Genomic DNA, 22,070 nt, shown 5'->3' on the forward strand with positions numbered 1-22,070 from the left:
TTTTGCTACAGCAGCAAGAGCTCCTTCTACAGCTATGAACAGCAATCTGAACAGCCCCAGCAGAGCTGCAAGGCCCCTCTGTCCTTCCCTAGACACTCTTGTATCACCTTTCTACTGAAATTGGGCTTTGTGTGCACACTGCCCAGCTTGGCTTCCCTCACCTCATGGCAGGAAATGAACTTCAAACAATCTGCATGAGTTTCACAGGAGTTTTGGAAACTTCTGCTCTCCCTTAGCAAGAAAAATGTCTTGGTTTTGTTTCAAAGTAATAGTTTCTTTCAAGCTCATTTTGGAAATAACTCAGTTTCTCTCTGCTTTTAATAAAAAATACTGAGAAACAGAATGAATGGAAATAATTAAAATTTATCAGGACTGGTAGGTATTGGGGTAAAAAAAAGTAAAGGGGTGACACGTATTCCTTAAGAAAAGGTTCTCTAAATTCAGTGTCTTAGACAAGAAAGAAAAAGCCTTGTCTCCAGTCTCCTGTGCACCATCTGACACAACAGATCCTCCCCTCTGCCACAGTCTGCAGGCATTGAAGTACCTGTGGTACTCCCCACAGAAAGCCACAGCAATCTCCAGTCTCCAGAGGATCAGGAGCAGTGGCTGAACAAGCAAATAACATGCAAAGTATGTCTCTGTTGGGCAGCAGTAACTTGGGTCTTTTCAGAAAAGACACAGTTGGTGCTGCAGTAATTCAGAGCAATCCCTATTCTGCATTTGACAGGGGAGATGCTCCTCAGACAATCACCAGAAGTAACACTTTCTTAACAATAGTTATGAGAGGTGGTTGACATTTTTCCATTTATATTTTTGCTTTTAAATAAAGTCTGATTTGTTGAAGGATTTGGTGTTTGGAGCTTTGAAGCACAACATTTTTGTTTAAGATATGATTAACATTTTCAATTACTTTTTTTTTTTTTTTTTTTTTTAAAAGTCTGTTTCTGGGCCCATGCATGTAGAAATAAAAAAATAAAAGCCTTGATAAAAATACTTACAAAATTGGACTGAAATACTCTTTTCCTAGGGTTTTAATGAAAAGAACAATATTCATCTGTTCCAACCAAGTGATGTTGGCGGTTGTGAGATACTGGATGCTACACAAAGAAAAAGCTCTTTCTAAAAAGCTGATTATCTAAAGGAGGGAGGGAGGGGAAGGGAAGGCAGTGAAAGTAATCTCAGTGCCTTGCCCATCAAGTTTGTCAGGAATGTGGGGATATCCCAGATTTATTAGACCTACCAAGGTGAATGCCTGCATCCTACTTCCTTGTTTTATGTCCTAATTTCTCTTCCCCCTGTTACTGCATTGGAAGGAGCAGAGAACAAGCCCTGAGCAGGGAAAGACCATCAGGTCTCGATTAGGCTAATTAGTCTGGGTCTTGATGTGATCAACTTTTAGTGCAGATGAAGAGCTTTTCGTGTGCAAAGGTTTTTCAAAGCTTAGAGATGCAATAGGTTTTCATCAATCTGCCTGCAGCCTTTGAACTATACCTAACAAGAACATCCTGGGCAACATTCCTGCAGGTGGCTGGAGATACAGGGAGGATAAAAATTACTTTGGTGAGTTATCTGGGAGACCAGAATTAAGAGACAGTGTTAAAAACTTTCTTTTTCTCTGTTATACAGGATGTGTGGGGAAGTGGTTTTTAAAAATTGGTAGAAACCCTACTTAAAAAACACAGTCAGCTGGGTTGATGCAGTGTTTATTCAGATGCTGAACAGCTTACCCTTCCTTCCCCATATCACCCAGGAGGGAGAGAGCTCCATTCAGTACATTATCTCTGAAACCACAATTCTCAATCTTCATTCACAGGGCAGTTTTGATGACTCCTTTTGCTTTTGATGGGATATTGGTATCTGAAAAATCATGGTCCAGATCCCCCTTAGTCACCTCATCTGTGAGAAAGGACTTACTGTCATCTTAAGACAGACAATATTAAGGGAGTAGTTTCACACTGGCAAATATTTCACTTTTTGAGGTAAATACTGATTTACAGTAGTGCCCCCTATTCCTTCTCATCCTTTCCCTGTGCCACTGTGACTCCATCCCTTCACCTGCTGGTGCAGTGTTTGCACAGCTTCTCTCTAGGAGGGAGGGGAAGCCCAGCCTAGGCTCACAGGCAGATAGAAGTGGTGGTTTGGTTTTTGCCAATTTTTTTAAGCTGGGTGAGTTCCTTCACCACAGCCTCAGAGCAGCCACACCTGCATTTGTGCTGATAGAGATGAGGGAATGGTGTGTGGTGGGTTTGCCACCAGGAATTTGTCTTGTGAGCCTGTGCCAGGAGGGAAGGGACTGCCAACACAGAACAGCACCTGCCATAAAGAGGCATCTGTGAGGAGCCTTCACATGAACTGAGACTAGACCCATACAGAACACAACAAAAATGTACCAACAAAGGGACATACTGCCAATGAACAGTTTAAACCTTTTTTTTTTTTGGTATCTTTTTTCTTTTTTTTAATTAATGCACAGAAAGGGCTAAAAAAGTGGAACCTCGCTGTACTGTCAGGTGGAGAAACAAGGAACTCTCATAGGGATGCTCCTTTGTCTCTCCAGTCCTTTGGGAATGGCTGCCGTTTTCCAGGAGAGTAAGAAACTTGTTGTGAAAGGAGAGAGACTCTGGAGGGTGGCAGTGTCTGTGGGCAGCTGCAATTCTGCTCTCCTGAAGAGCTTATTGCCCGCTTTATTTCTGCACCCCTTTCTGGCATTACAAAAGTGTGTTACAAATTTTACAGAGGAAAGGGAGAAAAGAAGAAAAGGGGAAGGGCCCAGGTATGCTGGTCTAGGGCTCTGCAGTTCTGTTTGTCCTTGCATACTCTTCCAGCTCTGATTTCCTGACAATGGCGAGTTGCAGCTCCTGCTTGATGATTTCAATCTGCTTCTCCAGCTCCGTCAGCTCTTGCAGCACTGAGGTCCTCGCAGTGTTGATGGACTCTGCTTTCCCGTTGGTGGTTAAGGAAGGTGGAGTCTCTCTTCTCCCCTGTGGCAGGGGGATGTCCTGGTGCTGATGGATTGTCACCTCATTTTGCCCCTCATCAGTGCAGATATATTTTTTTCTGTGGCAGTTGCCCAGGTTGGCTGTGTTCCACACTGCATGCTGGCTGTTCCCCACATGAGCCCTGAACAGATAGAAGAGAGTTAATACCACCTCAGAGCCTGCTCTTGCATGTGTGCTGACCTCCCTTGTGAGCCATCCTATTTTTCCATCCTGGAAAAATATAAGGCTGTTGTTACATATTACATAGAAATATTATTCCTTTATCCCTGGAATTATGTTTTCTTGCAAAGCACAAATCATGAATGTTAATGACCAAATTTTTGTGATTTAACCATAGCAGAGGCTAGAACAGAACCGTGAATGTAATTTTCCCCAAATTTAATTTTTTTTTTTTTTTTTTAGTTACGAAATTACTCAGCTGCAACTCAGCGCAAGTTTGTTACAGTGTTAGTCCTTTGCATATTGCTACTCTGTCCTGGCTCAGGCACTTGCATGGAGAAGGAAAGAGACTCCCTAGAGCTGGTGCAGAGAGGTGCAAGGGGAAGTTTTGTCCTTTGGTCTTAACATCTTATTGGGGAGCTGCTTGTGCTTTGGGGGATGAACATTTTCCTTCTCTCTGGGGAAGTTCTCTCTGCTGCCCTCCCAAATCAGGCCATTTCCCAAGGCTCCTTCCCAAACTGAGAAGTAGGCCATGGCCTCTCCAGGTGGAACAGAAGGAAGCACGGAGCATGCTGTTGTGGGAGAGGAGTTTCTCTTTCCTGCCTGCTTTCCCTTTGGGACAGGTTGGTGTGTGCTCATTTGATAAAGGGAGGTTTAAACTCTGGAGGAGTTGGCTTTCAAACTGCCATCGGTGTACATGACAAGCTGGACATCCCACTCTTGGGTCTGTTGAATTAAATTTATCCCAATTCTGTGCAAACAGCAGCCCCAAGATGCTGAGAAGAACAAAGAGGGTGGGTGAGTGTGCATCTAAACCCCCGTGGGCTGACTGCTGTGTGGGCAGGAGGTTTTGGACAGCAGTACATCTTCACTCTCTCAAGCTGGAAGATTATTTGATTGGATCTTTTTCTAAGCCATTGCCTGGGGGGCTTATAGACCTTACGGCTCCTGTTCCACCCAGCAAGGAGGGTGCAGCAGTAGACATTTTGCAGCAGTCATTGCCTCTCCTGCTGCCCACAGATCAAAAGCCAGGAGTGTCTGCATGCAAGGAGGTGCTATACATGGTGTTCTTTGATAAGATGAAGGAATGAACAGAGGAGATCAATTGCAGGCATTTTTAGACACTTGTGTGTATAAAGACAGCTTAGGATCTTAGAGAAGCTCACATGTTTATATTTGCTGCCTCTAGCAGAGCAATATCAAAGAAACACAACATATATTGACATCTCTAGGTTTCAATCAGGCCAAACATCCAATAACATTCTGGAAGGCTTTTTCTATTCTATACTCTTTGCCTGAACTTCTCTGCAGAAAAGCAATGCAGCTGTCTGTGTTGTTACAAAGTGCATCAGTAGGGTTGAGTTGCTGAGTATGTGCCCAGTTCCACACAATGCCTTGTGTTCCTGGAAGCTGCACATCCCACTGTCTCCTCTGCGGAAGACACAGGCTGTGAAAACAAGGGAAGGTTGTTGCCTCCTTTTTACTCCAAGACCACTTGTTGGACACAGTGTTTTCTGAAAGGACTGCATTTTCCTCTCCTTAGCTTTCTAATTTCTCATTCTCCAAGAGACCTGAAGGAGTTTCAGGCATGTGAGTGCCTGATCTCTTTCTCTCTAAAGGCTCTGCCTCCCAAAGCCCTGGTTACTTGCCAGTACTTTGGCATGGGAATCATTCAACTCCTAAACACAAGGGCAGTGGACTTCAACTGCAAAGCTTCTCTTTGGAATGGGAGGTTTTTTTTATTAGTTGTATGCAAAATCATGAAATAACACGATTTCTAGATTTAATACTACAAAAAAAAAATTTCTGCGTCCCTCATGAGTCACTTCTATCTTGTTTCCTTTTTTTTTTTTTTTTTTTTTTTAATTTTTAATTCTGTTACCTTTGGGGTGTATTAGATCCATAAATACATATCCAGACACAAGGTATTTAATTTCAAAGTAATTTTTATAGTTTGTGTTTTAAGGCATAGAGAACTTCCTACCTCTTTTCTACTCGTTTTTTCTTAGGCTGACATTTTTCCTCAATAAATGAACTGTTCAGAGCACGATGTAATCTCTAGAGGGAAAAGAGGAACATAAATTAGTAAAAGCAAGATTAAAAATGGCTCCACAAATAGGTAAACAATTTAGGCTTTGTCTGATGGACATGAGCATAAATTTTTTTGCACATTGAAGGATACAAGCAATTGTCTGTGCTGTGCCATTACAACAGATTTATTTTCCCATACCTTCCCAAAGAAGGGCAAGCTGAAAGGTTGATGAATAGTTAGGGAATAATCCTTAGTGTTAAAATAGTTTTAAAAGATTTCTTCCACTGTGCTTCTTTAAAGCAACGGAAGCTCTTCCCTTTTGTGTCTTTTGCTGTAAAGTAACTTCTTCCTTTAGAGCAAACACACAGAGCAAATCTGTCCCCTTAGTTTCTCTAGAATCATGAAGGAGGTTACCCAGCATTTCCTGCAAGCCTCACAGGTTTGGGGGCCTGTAGCACTGAGATAAAATGTTCTGGTTTGCCAGTTCAGGATAACAACACTCTTGCTTCTGTCATGCAAAAGAGCTGAGCTGTGAGGCTACACGCACAAATAGAAAGGTCTTTCTCTGAGCTTTTCAACTGAGTATTTAAATAGTTTCCTCTGTGTTTCCCATTCCATCCTCAGGTCAGCCATTTCAAGCGCCAGAAGCTGCTGTCATCCTTCAAATGCTGACTGACAGTGCTCTTACAACATTTTATACCTTGTTCTTGTCCAGGCTTTCTTAGTCAGCCACATAACTTTCACAGGGTCCCTTCAGAACATGTACCTGACTGGTATGGAGCCAGTACTTCATCTTGGATTTCTTCTTGATTCGTGGCAGGACCAGTCTGTACAAGATATGTTCCCCAATGGTGGTGAGAATAGACAAACCGAAGCCAACGCACAACATCACGAAGAGCCCTGAGAAATGCTTTATCCCCATCTGCAGTGTCTATGAATAAAATCAAAGGGGAAAGTTAATGCAGGAGCCTGTTAGTGTGCTGCAGCAGATGCTTTGTTTTCTCATGTGGAAATGTGATCTGACTGAACACACAGTGGTGAAATAATACAGAACAGACATACTTAACAGCAAAGCCATTCTGTGATGCTTGGTGTTCAGTCAGAGCAAAAGATCTGTCATGGGAAGAGAATCAGCCAAACACCAGGGAATTTGGTCCCATTCCCCTAATGAGGCGGAGTATTAAACATGCACAAGAATCTAGTGTTTGCAGTGTCTTTGCATTTGTAAAAGCAAGTACTGCTTGACAGAATGTCAATGAACTGTAAAGTAAGTCCTTCATCAGCAGGGAGCTAATGTTCATATTCTCTGGGAATTGATCATTAACTTTTCCTTTTTGTGCTTTACTCTTGATGGTGAGTCATGAAGAAAATGTGAAACAAATAGCACAAACATGGCACCCCTCCACTCCCTACATTAACAGGACTGAAATTGTGTTTGTTAGGAACTCTGACTGCAACCATGGAAAACAGGAACACTCCCATCTTTTTCTGCCAACCCACCCTTTTCATGTAGCGTAGGAAGCCTTTAATTAATTTGTCTTATTGGCATTAATCATGTTTGAACACTATGTAGAGCAGAAATCTGTACCACAGACACCTGCACTGCAATGTGTGGGTGAGGTATGCACCTTTATTCTCAGGCCTCCACCAATAACTAAAATCTCTTGTGAAAAATTACTGCCCAGAGATTACTATAGAAATTTTTCTAGGAATATAAATTCCAGTCTTGTCTTTCTATTAAACAATGTTATTCCCAAATAAATAAAAAAAGAAGGAGCAGAGTTTGGGTAGGGTTGTGTGTCACCTGCAATGCTGCTACCCTGGACCTGTTGCATTCCTTGTGTTCATTTGATCTGTGGATGGGGGTGAGCATTATGCTTTATTATGACTCTTTCCATAAGCTGGAAAAAGAAACTGGAATTAGTCAAAAGATACATCACAGAATATTTGTAAAGTCTTGTTCTAAGGTCATTTTAAGCCACAGAGTTGGTAACTGATGAGTCCACTGAAGTTGAGGGCTTGGAAGTACCATTTTGTACTTTTATTGGGCAACTGTGAGCTGTATTTCTGTCTTCTGGTTTGCATATTTGATTTTTGGTTTGCACGCTCGATTTCTGTTCTTTAGAACACAATGGTATGAGATAGCATATCACATGTTTTTTACAAGAAGAGAGCTTCAGCAATCTAGCAGAGTGAGAACTTTCCCATGCTGGCACTGGCAATGAACCCATGTTTTGGGGATCCTCTGCCAAAATCAACCTCCTTGTCCCAAAGCACTGAGCAGAAATTTCAGGATGATAACTTTTGCACCAGTGAATAAACACTTCAAGGGTGTTGAATGGTATAATGGAGGTGTAAAAGCAATTTCTAAAGAAACTTACTGCAGCCTGGAAACCATAAAAAAACCATGGCAAAGTGGCTCTGGGGTAGAAGTGTGTCAGAGTTTTGGCTCAAGGTTTTTTTGATATGGAGACAGCATCAGTTCATCCTCAAGGCAAAATGTGCTTCTCCACATCACAATTTCTTATTGACAAGAACATGCTGTCCCATAGTTTGTCCTTCCAGTTAGGGGAACAGGAGGGTTACACAAAGATTACAGGTGGTAATGCTTTACACTGCTCAAGAACCAAAGTGTTTGACTGTAGGTCTGTGTGACCTGTTTCTTTTAACTTGTGCAGTCTTTAGGTTGAGCAGTGAAGCCCAACTTGGCAGATAGAATAAAATCAGAATGAGGTTCCATGTTTAATCTTTTTCTCCGAGGTCTCAGAGCTAAGAACTCAGTATGTCCCATCTTTGAATTTGGCACATCTGTAAGTATCCGTAAGAAGCAAAAAAACTGCTATCCCAAATAGCTGAACATATTGGTTAAAGGTGATTTGCCAGTTCTCCAGGAAGCTCTAATGCAAATCACTCCCTTCCCAGAAAGGGTGTTCAAAGGCAAGTATGCAACAATTTACTTAAAGATGCAGAGCTAACAGTAAACATAAGAACAAACAGAACAATAATTAAAAAGGAATGAATTTGCTCAGTCATCTGATGAACACACTTATCTACTGCTACCGCCAGGCTCCAGCTGTTGGATGTCACAGAGAGCAACAGCCTGTGGGTGGTTCTTGCCATGGGAACTAAGTTTAATGTAATATCATTAAACTCCAGCCATTGAAAACAATAATAAAAAGCCCTATTGCAGTAGGTGTTCCTGCATGCTGGGATGTCTCCTCTAGCCTGGGGTCAGTGTTTGATGTCACTCCAGCACTGCTGCAGAGTACACGTTGCCAGCTCCTTACATGAAAAATAACCCCCTTGTCTTCAGCAAAGCCTCTCTGATTTATGCTTATGAGGGTCTGGCTCCCTGTCCTGTCAGCTCTGCAGAATTGTTTTCTACCTTCCGTGGAAGCAAGTGAAAGAAATTCCAGGCACCGTCATCCCAAATGAGTATTTCACCTGTAATGGATGGATTTTAAAATTGTCCTAAACAAGAAATCTTTTCCTAGGAAAAGGAAGTGCCAAAACAAAGCATCAATAATTTTTCATCTAGCAATAAAGAAGGTAATGCATTGGAAGAGCTGCCTAAAGGCTGCACAGTTGAAAGAAATTTTTGAGACTCAATTAAAGGGGAAAACATGGTAGGGGAGAAATAATTAACACAGTGTGGAGTTTATGGAGTGATTACACATAGCAGTATCAGCACACTCACAAGCCATTGTAAAATGGCTATTTATCAGCTTTCCATAATTACTGTTGAGACACACATGTAAATGATAAAGGAAAGCATCTAATAGAGGCACCTCTCATTTTCATTGCTTCATGCTGATTAGAGGAGGAAGCTCTAATACTAATTTTGTTGCTCTTTTATGTATTTTTAGGTGCATACATAGAATATATGTGGAAAGAGCAGGAAAAAAACTTCTCTGCATCACTGCTTTCCTCTCTGCTCAAAGGGTAGGGGCCAGGGGATTGGATGTGGGGGCTGGGACTGTGCTGGCAACAGAAAACAAACTGATCGAATTCCTAACTTTTGTTCCTTTTTTTTTTTTTTTTTTTGAATAAAAGTCCACCAGGTCGTGTGTTCTGTATTAAGCCTGGAAAAATATACAGTGCTTGCTCCAAGTTTGTAATCATAAATCCAGGAGGTAGCTCCCTGCATTTTAGGAGAATTAACTCAGTTACGGCCATGTCATGTTCTCCATGTTCTGGAGCAATAAGCAGCGTAGTCAATCCTGTGATAATTACTGCTAATGGGTGCTAAGCATGACAGTTGCAACAGCCTCCAAGTAGTTTCCCACTGGCATATTGGGAAATTGGCATTTTTTGGACACCACCAAATACAAGAGAAGGTACGTGCTTTTTAAAAAATATATTCTTGGAGAAACCTTTCCAATTTATCAACCGATATATGCAATTGCTATCTAAATACTCCTATTGTTTCTACTGCAGTTGTATACCTTTTTTTATTATTATTATTATTTTTATTTTTATTTTTATTTTTTAACCCAGAATAGAAGCAAAGGGATGCAGAGAAGACAGACTGACATTTGTGTTCCCTTTGGAGTAGAGAGCAGAGACAAAAACAACATTTAGTGATTTCAGCATTTGTTTTCATGGGAAGAATGCCTGTTTTACTTACTACTATAGGAAACTGTAAATGCTTTACTCTCCCTGAAAAAGTCATCAAATATTCCTGTGGTCCAATATTGACTAATTAGAAGCTTGTAAAGATCCTTGTGGATAATCTGCAGGTTGGCAGCACAGCATGGATATTGGTGCTACACACTGCTGAACCCAAACACTAAATATGGGTATCATGTGTGCGTAACTATAATAATAAGCTGTATTTTCTTGATTGCATTTTCCCTGTAAGGATTTTAAAAAGGTTTGCTGATGTTTAGACATTAAGTTTTGCAGCAGCTCTGCTGAGAGGGAATTAGTAGGGATAAATGGATATGAAGGGCAGAATTCTAAACTCATTTACACATCTCAGTAGGCTTGCAAAATCCTACTGATGCTGATGTTTTTATTTAGTCAGCTAAGAGGTATTGAAACATGTCCCCCTCTCCATATTGTAGCATTTCTTGTAGCTGGAGAGAGACTTATTTTTACATTTGATTTTCAATTTTAGGGCTTTCTGTGCTCTCAAATAAGTGGCAGCTTAAAAATAATAAATATTTAATCTCTTTAGGGCGATTATCCTTAACAAAGACTGGTGACTGTGGCTTTAGGGTTTCAAGTGACAAATTTCAAGATACTATAAATATTGTTTCACAATGCCAAGACAAGTTCCTTTCTCTGCTTGTTGTGAGGATTTTTGCACAGAGCTAGAAAAACGGTTTTGTAATAAATGTTTTATTTTCTACTCATCAATTTTCCAAGCCCTGTCAGTACCTCTTCAGACAGTCACCCTTTTCTGTTGTTTGTTTGCAGTTTCAATGGATGAATCTAAATCTTTTACACATTTGCAGGAGACATCTTTTCCTGACTCTGTTGACAGAGTCAATAGTCATTCACTCCTTTCTGCACAATCATTGTGCAAAGTATTTTTTTTCAACAGTGCAAGGCCAAAACCCGCTGTCTCTTCCCAAACACAGATGACCCCTTTACAATGCAACATCTGACATTTTGTGAGACTCTTTTTGGTAGCAGGTTCCTCCTGTGGGCAGAGGCCACCTCTCCTCCCTAGACAGCATATATGCAGACTGAGAAAATTGTCTTGGTACAGCAGAACTTTTATTCCCCTGTTCTTTGTGTTTGTTTTTCATGCTCTGGCAACAAGGTGCTGTGAAAGGTGACTTGATGGGCAACTGCTATTTATGAGCACAGGGAACTTTGTTTCCTTTTTGGAAGTGTCTGCATGGCCTTCCCTTGACACCTGCACTGCACCAGGGACAAACGTAAACCAGAGCTTCAAGGTTGGAAAAGTCACTGTTGAGTTGTCAGGCAATAAGTGTAACAAAAAAGGAAACTATTGGTTGACCTTTAAGGGGACTAGGAAAAAGGAGCGTCAGAAAGGCACAATTTTCTGGATAAAATCATGGCAAGATGAATGAGGCACTGTCTGATTGTGCCTTTTGGGTGATGCTGAGGCCAAAAATCATCAATTCAGGTACAAGACATGGTGAGTTTAAGCATTTTCCTTCAGAGACTTGAGAGAAAAGCCATCCATGGACCCCACCACTGATGGCAGATGAAATGAGGATTAGTCACAATCCCTGAAGGGATTTAAAAGACCTACACCTCTGGAATTTACAGACACTATTTATTGGTAGACTTGGCAGTGCTGCGTTAATGGTTGTATTCACTGATTGTAGAGGTCTTTGCCAACCTAAATTATTCCATGATTATAAGATAAAAAGATTTTATTTTTGCTATGTGGCTGGTCTGGATCAGATGGAAGGCTGTGGTCAAGGACCAATCTCCACTGTTAGCATTGCCCCTCAGGCACTGCAAGGAGGTTCATGGCACTGTGCCTTCCCCAGCATCACCACTGTGGAAAGTAGAGGGACTGCAGCAACAGGGCTTTTGGGCTGCCAGGGTCTATGTGCTTTCATATATTGTTATTTTAAATGTCAGGTTTCACACCACTTGTGTGAAACATCAGAAAGTTCCTGATACTAATAGCTGGGATAAAGGCATGTGGCAAGATATTTTTTAATCCATGTGTTTGTTGTTATCTGCCAGTCAGTGTGGAAATCAGTCTAAGTTCTAGAATTCCAGATGTCCTGTGACCATTGTGAACATAAAAGGGAGAATATATAAGCCTTTCAAGTAAAATAGAAGATACAGTTTCAACAGTAACATTTTTTTAAAGGTAGCTAAAAAGATATGAAAGAGTGTGTACACTTAGTTAGCTTTTCCCAGAGCATGGCAGGAAGGACTTTTCTTTTTGTACTGTCTTGATAAACCCTGTCTTGGTTATAACTGCCTGGCCTGAGCAGCCAAACCCACTGACTGCAGGCATTTTGCCTTTCAGGGATACCCCTGCCTGCTGCCCTGCATGCTGAGTTTCCCACCTGCTTTGTTGCCAGGAGCAGAATATTGCAAAGCTTTTGGTTCCCAAAAATCCCAAATTATAGACTGGTTTGAGTTAAAAGGGATTTTCCAAGGCCACCTGGTCCATCAGTCCCACAATGAGTAGGGGCATTCAATTAGAACATCTTGCTTGGAGCCCTGGATGCTTTCAGGCATGGCTGAACACTTTCAGGGATGGGTCATCCACCACCCCTTTGGGAAACATCTGCCAGTGATTTTCCACCCTCTTCGTAAAAAGCCTTCTTTCTGCCGTCTCTTCTGAGCTTGGGTGGAGCTAATGGGATGGAAGGGCAAGTCCTAAGAGCCTGGCTCCTTCTGAAGAGGCATCAGTGAGAGTAATAGTAGGGTAGAGGATGGGCTGAGTGTACTGTATGCAAAATAAAAACAAATTACATTGATTATGTCCAAATATGATGTGCAAATATAACCATCAACACCTCATCCTCCTGCACCATGTTTCACCCTAAGTAGGGAACTCAACAACTTTGCCACAGAGGCATTCCTTTGAAACCAGAATATGATAATTTTAAACCCAGAGTACTAAAGCAATATTGCCAGAAGCTAGCATTCACCAAGAACAGCCACTGCCACCCACAACTGCCAGCAGTGAAGAGGGTAAAGTGAAATTCACTGCAGTGCTCCTTCCAAGCCTGAGTTAGCTGCATCCCCCATAAATGAGCCAGTGGGTGCTGGCCAGGGTAAGATGCCTTGGGTAAGTGGTTCTGCTGGAGAAGTTCATACAAAACAGCAGAGTCAAGCACTTCAGACCTCTGCCCTTTCAGAACAGAAACCACCTTTACTGATTTCCCAGCTTGAAGAATCACTGCAAAGCTCCTAGCCCCAGGCTGAATCATTTCTTTCCAGGACAACTTTGTTTTGAAATGCAATTTAGAAGGAGCAAAGTGCTCACGCACTGCCAGATAGAGAGAGATGGGAAGAGCCAGCAGTGAATTCTGCCACAGGAAATATAATTTCCCAGTGTAAGATCAGTTAAAAAAATCCTGAGTAGGAAGATGGGTCTCAAAACAAATCTGTAGAGAAATTAACTTCAGTGGGCAGGAGTGTCAGGTGGATAAGAATCAAGTACAGCTAAAGAGGTAATAACAAAAATGGACGATGGATATCCCACCAATTTAAAGGCCATACTGATCAGTGTTTCACCTACAAATATTCCCATTTTGGGGTCATTACTCTTGGTCAACAGGTACAACATGTCTCAGACCAAATTTATCAAAAAGACATAGAAGAATATAAAGCCTTACTCTTGCTGTCAAAATGCAATTGCTGGGTCTCACTTTGCTATATAATCCAAGTGAATGACTACCCCCTGAGTATCTGAGACTTTAAAAAAAGAAAAAATGAATCATCTGCTTCTGTGTTGAACATGGACCACACTACTGTGAATCTGTAAAATACTACTGTGACTGAGTGCAGGGAGTTAAGTTACAGAGATTTCTGGGCTGTACAGGAGTAAATGATACAAACCAACTAAGCTAAGTCCAAGACTAATTCCCATGATTCTTGCTGTAACAGTGGGGAACCTGTGCTTTGGAGAGTGTTTGCTGCTTGGCTGTTAAGTTTAGTAAATTTCTCCCAACTAAGAAATCACACGTTCTAAAACCTGCAAGTTCTTGGCCAACAGAAATGCATGAAGAAGAGGGAATGCATGTGGGAGATGCATTAAAAGTGAGGCAACTCATGAAAATGAGGATCTAGACTTAGCAGAGCTTACATGGCACAAACTTGCAAGCAGTGTTCTGCTTCTGCTCACTTTCTGATTGCATAAGGACCTTCAAGTGACTTTTTAGATTCACAGAATCCTAGAATAGTGTGGTTTTGAAGAGACCTTGGAGACCATCTAGTTTCAACCCCCTGCCATGGGCAGAGATGCCAACCACTTGACCTGGTTTCTCCGAGCCCTGTCCCACCTGGCCTTGGACAATTCCGGGGTGGGGCAGCCACAGCCTCTCTAGGCAACCTCTGTCAGAGCCTCATAACCTAAATATTTAAATTCTTCCTTCTATCTCGTCTAAATCTACCTCTTTCGGCTTAAAGCCATTCCCCCTTATCTTGTCACTCCATCCCTTGTCCAAGGCCCTCTCCAGCTCTCTTGGATCCCAGTTACAAACTGGAAGGGGCTCTAAGCTCTCCCTGGAGTCTTCTTTTCTCCAGGTGAACACCCCCTGCCCTCCCAGTCTGGCTCCAGAGCAGAGAGGCCCTCTGATCACCTTTGTGGTCTCTTCTGGATTTCCTCCAACAGTTCCACATCCTTCTGATGTTGAGGATCCTGAAGCTGGATGCAGCTCTGCAGGTGGGGTCTCACCAGAATGAGCAGAGGTGCACAGTCACCTCCCTCAACCTGCTGGCCACACTTTTACTGATGCAGCCCAGGACATCTTTGGCTATCTGGGCTCCCAGAGCACATTGCAGGTCATCCTGAGTTTCTAATTCACCAAAGGCCCAAGTCCTTCTCCCCAGGGCTGCTCTCAGCCCATTCTATATTTGTGCCCTACCTGTATCTGTGCTTGGCATTGCCTCAACCCAGGTGCAGGATCTTGAACTTGGCCTTAGTGGACTTCATGAACTGAGTCCTTCAGTTCAGACACCTGAACCAACTTGTTGGACTTTAGTTTATGAACAAAAACTCAGCTGTGTATGTTGAATTAGTGCAACTGATGATTGGGTAAGGACTATGGTCAGACAACCAACCTGCAAGCAGCTACACCTGCCCTTCTTTCTGGACTTCAGATGGAGATTATATGCAAAATATCTAATTATGTTAAGGCACAACATGTCCTCTAGCTGTGATGCCATGCTTAAAGCCTCCCTTAAAATCCTGCAGTAAAAGAAGTATTCAATAGTGGGAAAAAAATTCCATGAAACTATTCACAGGGAAAAATCTGAATTTTCTTTTCAGACTGGAGCAGATTTCTGTCCCACTTCCTCTCCCTTTGTTGGTAGCCCTTGAGGAATCTTGTTGAATTTCTATTGATAACATTTTGAGCAAGGACTCTCATTTACATACATCTACTTACAATTTCTATAGTATTACTCAGGTTCTAATACTTTATTCCTGCAGCCCAGTGGATTGTCTCATGCCCCTCCCAGAGATCTAAGCACCTCACTCTACAGACTTAAAGAAGCAACCATATGTTCTGGGAGAAAACCAGTACTAATTAAAATTTTACTTATAACTGGAATTTATTCTCAGACTAAGAATAGAGAGCATACAGCCCCAGATGAATGCTGTGGGGTAAGACCCGATCAGAGGAAGCTCCTTTTGTCACATCAGTAGGGAACTATTAGGAAGGCAAGTTTTCTCTGCTGTAAGAGTTTTGAGTTTTAAGCAACGTTGAGGTAATTTATACCATTATACCACCTTGTAATTTTGCTGAGATTTAATTCAAAAGACTTGTTAAAATGTAGAGTACCAAGAAGTCATTGAAGGAAATGCTATTTTAAAAACACAATTCCCTTTTTAGATGATAATGCAATCTTCAGATAAGCTAAATCAAAAAGAGCAGTGAATACACACTTTTGTTTAAGTTTGCTTTCTTGTGTTGAATTAATCACATAAAAAACGAAAGAAAAAATGAGTAAGTTGGATAAAAATAAATTGAATTATTTTCTATGAATGTCTGATGTTAAAATATAATCTATTTTCTATTGACACAACCATAATGAAAAAGTAAAAAATGCAGTAAAACATGCAGAAGTACCTCAACAAATTATATATTAAAAATGCCAAATAAAGATTTGCTATTTTGTATCTCTAAAAAAATGCCAACTTTCTAATGATTTAGTCAGCAACCAGAGGTTTGCAGGTGACCATTGCAAAGTGCTAGTCAGAGCCCAGGAAACTGAGTTTGTCTTTGATAGGAGAATGTTGCCACTTCCTTGGGGAACACTGAGTGTGTGTCTGGCATTTGGCTGAACACTCTGAGAAGGAGATAGCAGAGTTCCAACTGTTTTGTATCCGTGAGAATACGTAACCTATCCCTCCTGGAAGACCTTGAGATAAAAGAGTATGCTATAAGCTTCAGACATTGCTGGTGCTTTTGATTCCTCAATACTTTATCTTATTTTTTCACTTGACAGTCTGGGGAACTTGAGGGAAAACTGCTATTCTGCTAAGAGTCATCTTTTTCTCATAAATAATGGCCTACCTCTTCAGCTGCCATGAGCTGGTGTGACTCGTCTGATTTGGCACTTGGATGTACATCCATGAAGATTTAGTTCCTTTTCTCATAGAGCTACACAGAAGTTAGATCTACGTCCCCTTTATTCTTGGCATGGTATCTTAGCAGATAATTTCTAGACCGAAATACTATCTTTGGTACAGGTAGCTGCCACCCATGTTGGGAAGTGGTCAGGATGTATTAAAAATTTGGGATGTCCTGAGCTCCCTCTCTCTCTGTGGAGGCTGATACATATAAAATTGAGTGGAATCAGACAAGTTTGCTATGCACTGTGACCATCAGGGTTTTTACTGCCCTTTTCATGCCCTGCTTGTCTACAGAGGAGCCCTCTGGTGTCCCAGAGAGCAGTGTGGTCTCACTGATGCTCTCCTGCTCTGATCTGGCTGCTGCCTGGGTCAGCAGCTCTTGCCTTTGAAGTCTCCTCCTTCCCTTCAGCTGCCACCCATCCCTGCCATGTGGATGTGTCATTAAGAACGAGGGGAAATGATTGTCAGCATGCACAGAGCTTCACTTAGGTGACTCAAGTTCATCGCTTACCTCCGTGACAGCGAAGCTTCGTTTTCCACAGGGAACAACCTTGTACCACTTGTCATGCAGAACATCCATGAATCCATGGGATTTGTATTGGCTGATCAGGTCAGAGATGTTTGAGGTGAGCGGAGAGTTGGGGGGAAGACCAATGCCATATCCTAGAAGGAAGAACAGTCCAATCACTCTCTTTTTTTTCTGTTTTTGCTGATGTACGTTCATTTCAGGGTGGAAGAGCAAGCTGGCACTCTGTTTCAGCCAGCCAACTCAACCCTGGTTTACTGTGGTCTGAGAATGCTGAGACAAGACCTCTTTTTGTGCAAAATAAAGTCACCCAATATAATCCGATATAAACAGAATAAGCAAATTCAAAATTATTACAGCCACACAAGAAATATGTTAAACTGCAGGTTCAAAAAGTGAAAATAGAGGCAATGGATGAATAAATCTTTTCTCTAAAAACACAGACCTTTTCATGCCCTTGCCACAGATCCTTTCGGCAATGCAAAAGGGCGTCAATGTCACATAAACCGTTTTGTGGTCCACTTGTATTCTTAGAGCAGTGGATGTGACTGTGGTGTCAGACGTGACATTTTCTTCCTACACATTTTCTGATGAGAAGCTGTATGCATGTAAATACATGGAGCAATCTTCATTTTTATCATACAGCAATTTAAACCCCTGGGGCTATGCGTTAGTTTGTGCACCTTTGCTCTGGCTCTGACAGGGACTTTCAGATACTAATAAATGCCACTGTTTTGTCTTTTGACATGTTAAAGTGCTGGTAAAGGCCTTAGTGTAAGTGAAAATGAATTCAGTAACTCTGAATGTAGTGTTTCTATTTGCAGAATCTGGGGTTGACTTTAGAAATTCTAAGCAAATACAATTGATCCCTTGAAGACATGCAGTTGCATGCTCATCTCCTGCAGAGATTCATTTCTAGTCCACAGTGGATTTTTGTTTTTCAGTTCAGAATTCAGAATTTCAGACTGTCTCCTTAAAAAAACCCACAACACAGGAAGAAAGAAAAGAACCCTCACAAACAGACAAGTGCTCAATTTGCCAGGACAGCACCTTACTTTTTAATGAGTGATGAGGTGCTAAGTGTTCCTACAATGCAATAGTCTCCCTTACTGCTGAGTTTTTTTACATTGTGCCTGTAATTCCACCAGAATAAATTTACTCTCATCAAAAGATTTGTTTCAGAGTTGGCACAGCGAGGACTCATAAAGATCATATTTTCAGCATACTTTTTTTGCAGTTGGGTGAAATGAATTTCAGTCATCCAAAATCATATAGTTCAGGGTCTATTTGTTTCTTTTTCTATATTGAAATCTAATCCACTTGATTTGAAGTTGTGGAAGCTTCTGATTTTATTTCAGCAGAGCTGACCTTTCTGAAAGGGATTTATCAGGTTTCTGAAGGAGGTCGTTTTACTTTGTGATGGGAGCAGCTGGAGCAATTGTCCTTGGAGTGTAAAAAAGTGGAAGCACCAGTCCTTTCCACTGGCCATCTATCACAAAAGTGGTTTCTAAAGTCTGCTGCCTATGTGCTCATCCATGCTGGAAGCTGTGTTGGGTCTTTGGGCACGAATGGGACGGGACTGCCGGGGTTGCTGTTCTCAATCTTTAATGAAGTATAAGTCTCATTACAGGGGTAGAGACAATTGGGAAAAAGCAACAGCTCACAGCGTGCCAGCAGCAGCCAAAGATCTCTTTGTTCCAGAGCACCTTAAAAGTTTTTCAGCCAATAGTATACTGCTAAAGCTCACATACAGTTGTTTTAGCCAATCAATTATAGCACAGGTACACCTGCTTCAAACAATGCTCACTTGTATGCTTTATTATTGACGATACACAATACCCTTATTAAGCTCAAGACCTTCTACTATCTTGTCAGGCATGTATTTTCTGCAGTGTTAAGATTCATTCAAGCCAAACCTAGAAACTCAGCCTTTGTTTCCTATGTCTTTGTTTGCTATACTACTGTATCTTTTCTAGTTTTAAACTTTCCAGTTGCAGCAGATTCTGAGTTCTCAGGTCTTTCTGTCTGAGGCCTGCTATTTCAGCTCTGAAAAATCGTTTTTACTTTTAGTGTTTCCCACTGGAAGCAGCTTCACTTCAGCCTTGCTTCCAGGCTGCATTCTGAGCTGTTCTTGCTAATTTCTTAAGGCTGCAGGAGGCCAAGCACCAGGGCAGGCTCCCGTCTCAGTTAACTACAGACTCAGTAGGAATCTTGAGCTGACCTCTAAAATGGGAAGAGTATTTGTCTGCTTCACATGATAGTGAAACTGCAGAACTGCATTTTGAAAATGTTGGAACTGAGTTTTGAATGCATGTCAACAAAGTGAACGGGCAGAAGAGAAGCCTTATTCCAGGGGTCTCTTTATTCCATGGTGAGCAGGGAAATGGACTCTGCCTCCTACTCGTCAGGAGACATGCTGTCTGAGCACTTGGAATAATTCCTATACAGAGCATGGCAACATATCATAGAATCACAGCATGGTTTGGGTTGGAAGGGACCTTAACAATCATTTTGTTTCAATGCCTGCCATGGGAGATCTTCCACTACACCAAAGGCCCACCCAACCTGGCCTTGAAACAGGTTGTAAAAGTGATACGAGATCTCAAAAAAACTACAAGAAAAGGCAGAGCATTTGCTCTGCTCAGTCACTGAGGATTTTGTCATAATCCTCAAGGGGTCCTCAGTTTCACCTCTGTATTTTCACTGAGAATAATACAGCACAACAAAGCAAATTCAGCACTTGAGGAACAGAGCAGTGTGTTACAAAAGTGGTTATTACCTTCAATGGCAAAAGGTTTTCCCACAGTTAAGAGCTTGCAGTCGGCATCTATTGACACTTCATAATCTAAGAGTGCTTTATCCATGATGAAGGCATCAAGTTTCTCTGGATCATGCCTGTAATCAACATCAAAGTCAGAAACACAAACACTTCACAGTCTGAGACTCAGTGACACTCACTGAACACTTGTCTGTGCAGTTCTCTGGAAGATTACTGCGTGAAAACAGGGACCAGGGACTGCTATTTGCACATTTGCACTTAAAATAAAAACTGATTTATATTTTGAATGAGGGAATTGTGCATGATATGCAGACTTTGTGCATTAAAAGCAGTCAGTGTGTTTGGGACTCATTTTGCTCCCACAAAATACTGTTGTTCTGAAAGAAAGAAATCACTATGAGGTGTTGGACTTTGACTTAATTGAAAGTGAGCACAAGGCTTTAGTGGAGAAGATCAAAAATTGCTAAAATACTGTTGCTGTCTTGGTTTCTTTGTGATGTTAAACTGGGGAATATTAGAGCAAAACTACAGAAGGGTAACTTATTCAAAGATATTTCTCCTCCTTTTTCCTTGAATACAGGATAAATTATTTCCTTCACCCAATTTATCTTTTCCTTGTGTTGTCTTCATAAACATAATGACTGAATTTTACTAAAATAATAATTTCTGAACAGCATATTTGGATAAAATAATGATACAAAAGAACAGCTGTAGTGCCTGTTCTCATCTGATTCCATTACTGCACCCTCCATTCCTGTCCCCTTAAAAGTCTGGGTGTTCTCCTGAAGTGATTACTTCATTGATTTCAATCCAGTTTGACCCAAAGAACTGCCATTTGTCTTAGTTATCAAAAGGATGGGTCTGGGGAGAAATATATAAACAGGAAACAACAGGAAAAATAATCTGGTGAAAAGTTCTCAGGGCATCTGCCAGACAATTTTCTAAGATTAAAAGAATGAATGATTTCAGGCTTATTACCATCTCCCATGTTTCCTGGAAGAGTTGTGTGACCTCCAGACTGTTAGACACAAATGTCTCTGAGGCACACCGACATCATGACTCCCCAAAGCAATAAGACTTTTTATTATTTTTTACCAGTCTAGTGCTTCTTTTATTCATTTTTATTCATTTCATTTATCATTAATGATAAATTAAAGCTTCTCTCTGAGAACCTTCTTTCCTCCCACCACACTGAGGAACCTCACTGGTAGCTTTTGCTTGGATTGAATGTTTCTCACTGCATGACGAAGGGCCCCAAAGCTCAGAAACTTGCCAGGAGTTTATACACTGCCCTCGCCTGACGGTCCTCTCATACCCAGGTGGGCATCCTCATCTGCCCTACATGTGTATTAATCCATTGAACTCCTGTGTTTTGTGGGAGCCTCAGCACTGGGAATGAGAGGACCAGTGGGATATGGCATCCATGAAGTGGTGACACTTTCTACTACATCTGTCTCTCTGTCACTGTCTTTCTCTCCCCCCATCACCATCATCATTACCACTACTCCTCTCTCTTTCTCTCTCTCTCTCTCTCTCTCTCTCTCTCTCTTGCATTTACCATTAAGTAAAATCTGTACTATTGACTTTGGCTTAATCTGGGCATCTCCCTTAATTTTAATAACCAAATCATAACAACTGGCCGGGGGACAGGTGTGGTGCTGCATGCAGGGGCTCACTTCAGGTAGGCCACCCCGTCGTTGGTGGCAGGGACGTTGTAGCGCCGCATGTACTCGTGCATCTCCGGGAAGCTCTGCCTCACATAGTCCTCCGCACTGCTCTCCCGCACCGTGCCAAACCGGAACCCTTGGGATGGGTGGTGGAGCTGAGGGGAGGGAGGACAGAGAGGATTAGCAGAGCCATTTGCCTCCCATCACATCTGGTATTTCAGCCCTAGTGTGCCAACAGAAATCTTCAGCATTCGTGGACTTGCCTCTTCATGTGTTTTCCTGCAGGCAGCTTCCCACCCCCCAGAAAAAGCCTGGAAAGACTTACCAGGTGACTAAATAGCCTGTCTGTGTACTCTCAGGGTTTTCTTCAAATGTTAAAAATAATCCCCATGAAACTCCCTAAACATTGGGATTATTTGTCTCTAGAAGAGACGATGTTTCAGGAATTATTATGAGAATAACCAGTCTCTGGGCTGGCTACAATCCATTTTCTGGGGCTCTGGGTACCCAGCAAAGGACACACAGCATAGATTTGTTTTGGCAGAATATTTTACTTTGTCCTTAGGTATGAAATTTAGCCTTCTGCAGACAGGTAGAACCCCAAGTTCATTTCTAGAAGTCTAGACACCATACCACAGTCTTTGCTGCCATTCCTCA

General features: G+C 41.7%; 1 protein-coding gene across 1 annotated transcript in view; it reads right to left on the reverse strand.

Moving 5' to 3' along the window:
* Positions 1-2,439: 2,439 nt before the first annotated feature.
* GRIN3A (glutamate ionotropic receptor NMDA type subunit 3A) overlaps positions 2,440-22,070 on the reverse strand; it is a gene marked incomplete at its 5' end in the record, with an annotated part of 67,935 nt that continues 48,304 nt past the window's right edge. The window contains 6 exons of the mRNA XM_083884067.1: positions 2,440-3,120; positions 5,143-5,216; positions 5,957-6,121; positions 16,953-17,104; positions 19,747-19,862; positions 21,423-21,568. Coding sequence (XP_083740193.1) covers positions 2,784-3,120; positions 5,143-5,216; positions 5,957-6,121; positions 16,953-17,104; positions 19,747-19,862; positions 21,423-21,568 — 990 coding nt within the window. The 3' untranslated portion in view covers positions 2,440-2,783. The remainder of the gene's footprint in view (positions 3,121-5,142; positions 5,217-5,956; positions 6,122-16,952; positions 17,105-19,746; positions 19,863-21,422; positions 21,569-22,070) is intronic.

Source organism: Zosterops lateralis (assembly GCF_965231275.1).
Source record: "Zosterops lateralis genome assembly, chromosome: Z".
Classification (NCBI taxonomy): Eukaryota; Metazoa; Chordata; class Aves; order Passeriformes; family Zosteropidae; genus Zosterops; species Zosterops lateralis.